The following is an 8465-nucleotide window of genomic DNA, read 5'->3' as shown; positions in this document are numbered from 1 at the left end:
CCAGGAAACCATGATGGTCCTCTGGAGGACACTTGTCCTAAGCCACTTTGACTATTGCTCTCAGCTATGGTCACCAATCAGTGTCAAGTTGATCACAGAACTTGAGGCAATCCACCGAAGCTACACGAAGAAGATAGCCTCTGTGCAGCATATAAGCTATTGGGAAAGACTCAAGAGATTGAGACTCTATTCCTTAGAGTGTAGGCGGGAAAGATATGCCATAATATACATCTGGAAGATCCTGGAAGGACTTGTCCCAAACTTTGGCATCGAGAGTTACACAAATACTAGAACTGGGTGCCACTGCATAGTGCCAAGGACTCCAAATTTGCCATCAAGATGTAGGACAAGATACTGTGATAGCCTGGGCTTCAGAGGTCCACAGCTCTTCAATATCCTCCCGAAGGACCTGAGAGACCTGCATGGGGTGGATGCAGATGTCTTTAAAATAAAACTGGATCTCTTCCTGTCAGGTGTCCCAGATGAACCAACTTCACGGCAGGAGGTGCAGATGAGGGCAGCTGCATCGAACTCTCTCATGCACCAAATGTCAATTGCTAAAAAGCATTCGTGAAGTAAAATCATGTAGCAACACCAAATGGAGGTGCCCCAGCATGGCCACAGCTCGTGAGCTGAAACTAGATAAAAAAAAATTTTTTTTAAATATATATATATGTCAGGTCTCTTTCGAGTGCTACTGGTAACATGTAACCCAGTACAACCTGTTGCATGGTCGGGTTGACGGTGACTAAACCGGCAACCCCACCAAGCTTGCTTGGTGAGGAGGGTGTTTATTGGATACCCTGCGAGATGAAAAACAAAACCCGTCAAAGGGCGGAGGAACTCTTGAGAGTCAACGGCCATCCAATAAATGTCTTAAGGCTGTATCATGCGCTGGGACATAGAAATAATCGGACTGAATACCCGATTGCGCAGTTAAACCATTGAGTGTGAAGGACTCCTAGCCTTTGTTAGGGCATCCTTCTAGGAGAAGGTAACTCAGGTAACTGGGATAACTCCGACATAAAACCTGTGACTCAGTGGTTACCGATGATGTTGACTTCTTTTCAGATTATGGCTGCTGTTGCTTAGTGAGTGGGATTGACTCAGTGCAGAGCCTTTCCTCACTTTAAAAAAAAATCTTGTTGCACAGGCATTGCATGATAACAACATTGATTAAGCTTCGTGCTATGGCCATACTCGATAACAAGGGGGCAGCCACCATATATATATGTATGTATGTATGTATGTATGTATATATATATATATATATATATATATATATATGTATATATAATGTGGGTGTGTGAGGATACATGGCTAGTGGTTAGGAAATTGTTGTACTCAAAATTGAGATTGTGGTTTCAATTTCTTTACCAGGTGGTACATTGTGTTCTTCAGCAATACACTTCATCTCACATTGCTCTGCAGTCTTTTCAGCATCTGACATATGGTGGAAGTGAGCTAATGTACTGCATCATACATTTGATCACTATAAACAAATCATTTGTGTAGGCTGTTCAGCTACAAATTGCAGAACTGTCTTTCTCAGACCATGAGAGACTGCCATCACACACACACACACAAGCATGACTATGTGATTAAGAACCCACATGGTTTCAAGTCTCAGTGCCATTGTGTGGTACCTTGCATAAGTGTCTTCTATCATAGCTCCACACCAGAGACATGAAATCATGAGGGAATTTGATAGGCAGAAACTGCAAGAAGCCCTCTGTATGTGTGCATGCATGTATTTCTCATGCCTTGTTGGACACCCGACAACCATTCACTATATCTACCCATCAACACTTGTTCTACATTCATTATATTCACACAATCCTCACCCATTCCCCATCTCTCAGTCTCCTATACAATCTTGCCAACTCTATCTATCTACATTCTCAGTTCTTCTGTCCCTACTCTTATGCACCTCCTACCTTGAGGGTTTGCCCAACACCCTCACCATCACTATTTTATTCCTTTCTAGCTCCATCCCAATCATCTCTGCCCTCTCTTCTAAAATGTGAATCAACATATAGCCCCTCTACAGCAAGAAATCTTTTTTACTCTAACCCTTTCTTTAACCCCTCATCATCTAGCATAACACAACCTGTCTAGGAGTTCATGTGATCTTTCTAGTGTCTGGCCTTGCAAAAAAGCATCCACAACATGCTGTAAACTGGTTGGTGTTAAGAAGGACATCTAGCCATAGAAGCCATGACAAAGTAGACAATGGAACACAAAGCAGTCTCCCTTTGATCTATTATGTCCTGTTGAGCCTTCCAACCCATTCCAACATGAATACAGATATTAAATGATGATTAGGATATTGATAATGTGTGTGTATTTGTGTGGTGTCATCATCATTTAACATCCATATGGGGTGGACAGTTTGACCAGAGCTGACAAGCTGAAGTGATTTAGCTTGGTTTCTAGGGTTGGATGCACTTCCTAATGATTACAGTTAAGTTCACTGCCATCAATTTACTGTAGGCAAAGTTCACCACCATCAATTTACTGTGAAGAAAGTTCATCATGAGGAAAGTTCACTATGAAAATATATCCATAGTATTTCACCATTAATAGTTAAAAACTATTTTATTGAATTTATCCTGCAGTGAACTTACTGGACATATTTCTCAACACCAACCACTTTTTAGAGTGTGTTGGGTGCTTTTTACACAGCACTAGCATAGGTGCTTTTCACATGACACCAACGCAGATGCTATTCATTTGGCACTGGAACACGTGCTTTCTATGTGGCCTGGCACAAGTTACATGGCGCTGGCACCAGATATCTTGGTCCTTTGTCATTTCCTTTGTAAGGCTCAGTGTCCTGAGATCAGCCTTCAGTACTTTATTCCATGTCTTCCTGGGTCTCCCTCTTCCATGAGTTCCATCCACTTTAAGTGATTGACACTTTGTGCAACTGTCTACATTCATTGGCATCACATGACCAAACTAGCAGTCTTCTCTCTTGCACACTGCATCTAATTCTTCTTATACTTAACCTTTCTCTCATTGCACTAGCACTCTGTCACACATGTATACTTATATTTCAATTCTTTCTTATGGCTTAGACACTGGATGTACGGGATAATCCAGATTTGATAATGCCTCCTAAACCAGAAGAAATCCGGATGCGCAAAGAATTTTACAACATTGACTTTTCATTAGCAAATCAGTTACGTTTAGCAGGTGCTGCAGCTCCCCCTCAGACAGAACAAACACCAGGTAGGTGATATTTACCTATTTTTATAATTATTTTTTTGTCCACATATCTCAGACTTTCAATTGTATTTTAATATATTTCCATGTTCTTCTAAGATTCTTCTATCAAGCTCATTTGTTACAGTATCTGAAGGTCAGATGGTTGGGTGGAGTTGGATCAATCTCTTGCTTTCTCCAGTCACTCTTTAGATTGCATAGAGAAAATAAATGTGATAGAGAGAGAGTTAACATAAGAGGTGCAGGATGAGAGCACATAGTAGGTTTGGTGACAAGCATTGAAGTGTGAGAGACAGAATCATAGGGAGAGGGAGTATATAACAGTAATTATAAGAGGAGTTAAATAAATGAGAAATTAATTTTATTTAATTTTATTGTAAGGTAATATTTTACTTTCAAAAATTAGTGTTCATTTCATCATTTTGTATAAGCACCAGGAAATTTGATAAGAGTTAAATCATAATTATTGTATGTATGCCAATATTTTCTGATATTACCCATGATGCAAAAGTATATTTCTAAAGTTACCATCATCTGATAGTTATCATTCTACTCTGTCTGTGTGTGTGTGAATTCAAACACACAAGTAGGGAAAATGATTGAAGTAGTTGAGCACCAAGTTAAATTGCAGTAGAATAAAAATACCTAAATTGAAATACAGCTAAGAATTGGCAACAGGAAGGACATAAAACCATAATATACTTCCTTCAATAAGTATTGTCCAAACCATACCAACTTGGGGAAAACATACTTAAAAACATAAATGAAATGAGGTCATAAGTGCTCATCTAAGAACTGATTTAATGCCTCCTTCAGTCAGTTTTTATGAGCATAAAATTTGTTTACTTATTAGTCTGGATAATAGAAGACCTGTCTATTACAAAATTTTGGCTATATCAGGATTTAACCCTTTTGACACCAACTTGCCTGAGACTGCATTTAGTTCTGTTATATAAAGTCCTTATTTTAAAGTGAGCTTAATTAAACACTTCCATCAAATCTTCATGTCAATTTATGCTCCAAACACCAGCTTCATGACAGTTATTTTACTAAATTCTTTATTTTCAAAATTAAGTGAAAACAAAGGCAGTATATTCCAAGAGAAATATAGTACCGAATGGTTTAAATAACAGATTTTGCTTTTTGTTTCTTTTTTTAAGGCTTATCTATTTGTATTTATTTATTGTATGTTATTGCTAATTAGTTATTTCTTAATTTGAAAATATCACCTTTCTTTTAGCACCCAAGGATTCAATTGCTCGAAAGCTGAGATTGAGGCGACGGCGGGATGGACAGGATGAAAGTGAAAAAGTGTTAAAGGTCTGAATAATTTTCTGTTTAAATTTTGTTGTTTTTTCATAGTTACAAATAATAAAAAATAATTCTGTCATTTGGCTTTATACCAGATTGTCTGATTTGCAGAAAATTTCATTAGATATAACCATTTCATTATGTTTTCAGGGAATGAGGGATGTGGCAAAAGATAAAGCTGCTGGGAAGGCTATTGTTGAAGAAGAACCAGAATTACTCAAGTGAGCAATAACTTTTTCACCTTTTTGTTACCATATTTCTGTTGAAATACACTGCTTTTGTTTGAATTTGAAAATAACGAAGAACTTAGAAAAATAAATAATTTTGACATTATTTAGTGTTGGAATATAAAATAACATGAAATTATAGTGGAAGGATTAAATTTGGGCCATTGTAAAGCAGCAGGTTTATACCATAAAAGTAGGGGTAGTTTCAGGCAAGTTAGTGTCAGAAAGATTAACCACTGTTTCTTTTTACTATAAAAAATGACAGCCATGACAAAAATAAGGATTGTATTGACATTCCAATGTATATTACTAGAATAAAATGTGCTAAAAGGAGTTCAAAACCTTTGGTATATTTTTTATATTTTTAAAAATTATTTTTACAAATTATAGATATAATCATCTCTTGGAAGAAAAAAAAATAAAACCTGTTTTTGTGTTTTCCTTTTCCATTAATTCTAGACCAAAACGTTTTGAAGATACTCTAGAGAAACATCAACTTGACTATAGTCAAATCTTTGATGATGACATTGGACAGATTCCTGGTATGGAACTTTTATTTTGCTCTTTAAATTGATTTCTGTTGTGCTGTTTCTTCACTTTAAAACTTTTGTTTTAAAAAAATTTCATATGTATTTTGTAAAGGATAATTTAAGTATTAAAATTACATCTTGGTTCTTATTCCTTTTTTACTCATTGCTGTTATCAGGTATCATAGTATGTTTATCCTAGTTCTCAGAGTGTTAAGCTGTTAAGACATCTCTCCCTTAATTCTTTTATTACCATATTTCAGTTGAAATACACTGCCTTTGTTTCAATTAATTTTTAAAATAAAGAAGAATTTAATAAAATAACTTTATCCTTATTAACTTGGTATTTGGAGAATAAAAAGAAAAACATGCAGTCTTGTTTGAAGGTTTTATTTTAGATCACATTGAAACAGGTTTGTATCATTGAACCAGGGGGCTGTATCAGGCGCATTGGTATTAAAAAGGTTGAATACTTGTGTTTTGTGGCTTTTTCAAACCGCAGGTTAACCTGCCTCTGCTGTTTTTCTCAATAAGCTGTAATACCCTCTCTGTCCTACCTACTTGCAACTTAGTAAACTGGGAGAGTTATTAAGATTTATGTGTATTTGCCAATATGTCACTGGTGACAGTAAATGAAGTAGAAATTCAAATTTTCAACCCCACCAACAATAACAACTTTGACTCTGCTAAATGCCAAGAAAATATTACACAAAAGTAATTTCTATTCATATACTGCAGGGGTGGGGAAAACTCTGCCCATGGGTGCAATTGTACACATGAGCCCATTTTATTGCATCCATAGGCTGATATACTTGTATGTAAATTTTTCAATTATAAAATTTATACAATACTCGTATACCTATTTGTGACATAGGTCGGGTTTCCACTATGACTTAAAATGGTCGAACTCGAACAGAAATTGTCTGGTAATTGCCATTTGAAAGGAAATTTTGTTTTCACTATAAAATACATATTGCTAGGTTTGTATCACCCCCTTGAGACCCAACTACACTTTAGCTAAGAAAACTAAATATATATTGCATGTACCAAAATAATTTTTATATGAAACAATAGCTGAAGGATGATAGAAGATACTATGTTAAAATTATATCCAAGAACCTCCAAGTATATAACTCTCCCTATTTCATTTTTCACGTTTTACAAAAACATCTCTGAAATCAACACTCACTCTCTTTCTGTCAGTCGATAAGCAAAAAATATTTTAAAATCTATTAAAAATCAAAAACAAAATGGTAAAGCTTCATTGAAACAGAAACTACTAATTTGGTGCTTTGCAAATAGGATTATAAAAAAATATTAAGAATTTTTTTTTTATCAAAAAGCAGTGTAAAATAACTTCTTTCAAAAAGGGGTGTTACATTTTTGCTATCGATTAGTGTCAAGAAGGTCAACAGGAGTTACTTTCATCTGCCATCGGCATATCAGTTATTGCCCTTCCCTATCCACTCGCTTGTCAACACCTGTGTGGATAAGGGAGAGAGAAAAGGACCAAACAATATCTTTATTTTTTGCAGATTTTTATTTTTTACTATTTTTACAACTCTAAAAGCATGCATTACGACTACGAGCCAGTTGGCTTTTGTTTTTCCCAGGCAGTGGTAAAAACAAAAGTTCTGAAAGTGATTAAATAAATTTAATTGGTTTATAACTTTGTTAAATCAATTTTTCAATACCCTTATCAATATGGCAAGAGGTTATAAAAATCCTATAAAAAGAAGTGCTGGTGAACGTGCTTTGTTTGATGAAAAATGAAATGTGCTTTATTTTTTTATTGAAATAGGTAACAAGTGCATTTGTCTTGTTTGCAAAAACAAGCAGCTGTTCAGAAAAAAACATAATATTGAAAGATTTTGTGAGTCAGCATAAAACCTATGAAAATTTGAAAGAATCTGAACGTTTAGGCAAGATAGCCTCCTTGAAAGAATATCTGACCAAAAAACACTTTTTTAAAAAGGCTTATTCTTGAAAGTGAATCACTTACTCATGCTAGTTATGTGGTATGCGAAAAAAACTCTGACCACATAACGATGGTGAATCTATGAAAGAATCCTTACTGCTGTTGAGAATATATTCCCAGAAAAACCTAGTTTGTTTGGAAATAGTAGCTTATCAAGAAAAACTGTTTCTGATTGTATTAAAGCTGTTGCTGAGGACATTCAAAATTCTCTAAAATCTGATTCAGCAGAATTCGCATTGTGTTCATTAGCTATTGATGAGACAACTGATCTGTCTAATACTGCTCAAATGGCAATATTTATACATGCAATAATTGCAAAATTCAACATTTGGGAAGAATTTCTTGCCTTGAAATCAATGCATGGAACAACTAGAGGTGAAGATTTATTCCAAATGGTCAACTCAGCCTTAAAAGATTTTGATTTACCATATAAAAAAATGAGTGGTCTTGCTACAGATGGCGCTCCATCTATGGTAGGTCATGAGAAAGAGTTCATAGCTCTGATTAAGAATGAATTTAAGAAGTGTCTTCTGGATCTGGAAACTTTGTGTCGCTGCTTTATTCATATGTGCAAAATCTCAAGATGGGCAATGTAATGAAAGTTGTAACTAAGGCCGTTAATTTGATAAAAAGCAAACGGTTGAATAATAGGGAATTTAAAGAATTTTCGAAAGATCTTGAAACTGAATATGGGGATTTATTGTACCATTGTGAAACTAAGTGGTTAAGTAAGGTCTAAATCCTTAAGCAATTCTATAAACTGAAGGAAGAAGTGTTCCTATTATAGAATTGGAAGATAAAAAGTTTCAAAGTGATTTAACATTTTTAGTAGATATAACTAGTCAATTAAATAATTTGAACTTGAAACTACAAGGCTCCAATCAGCAAATAACCAGTTTGCTTTCTCGTATCAAAAGCTTTGAGTTGATGCTTTATTTGTCGTACATTGGAAAAGAAAGTGTTTCACACATTTTCTGAAATTGAGTGAACAAAATCCCAAATCAACAAAGGAATATTGTAATGAGTGTGGAAGTCTTTTGAAGAAATTTGAAAGCAGATTTGAAGAAATACAGGATAAAATCGGACTACATGTTTTTGAAACACCATTTAATGTGTGTCCTGAGGAGGCTCCGGATTCCTTCCAATCAGAATTAATTGATTTGCAGTTGGATAACTTAATAAAATTAAAATATT

At 35.1% G+C, this 8465-nt stretch overlaps 1 protein-coding gene across 2 annotated transcripts in view; it reads left to right on the top strand.

The window, feature by feature from the left end:
• The window catches only part of LOC115213795 (protein flightless-1 homolog), a 76449-nt gene that overhangs the window by 30522 nt on the left and 37462 nt on the right, over positions 1-8465 (top strand). For both annotated transcript variants that reach the window (XM_029782654.2, XM_029782653.2), the window contains exons 12-15: positions 3081-3234; positions 4469-4548; positions 4690-4760; positions 5226-5308. In XM_029782654.2, coding sequence (XP_029638514.1) covers positions 3081-3234; positions 4469-4548; positions 4690-4760; positions 5226-5308 — 388 coding nt within the window. The remainder of the gene's footprint in view (positions 1-3080; positions 3235-4468; positions 4549-4689; positions 4761-5225; positions 5309-8465) is intronic.

The sequence above is a fragment of the Octopus sinensis genome, linkage group LG7 (genome assembly GCF_006345805.1).
Source record: "Octopus sinensis linkage group LG7, ASM634580v1, whole genome shotgun sequence".
Classification (NCBI taxonomy): Eukaryota; Metazoa; Mollusca; class Cephalopoda; order Octopoda; family Octopodidae; genus Octopus; species Octopus sinensis.
Note: the sequence above shows the minus strand (reverse complement) of the source record. Positions and strands in the feature narration are given on the sequence as shown.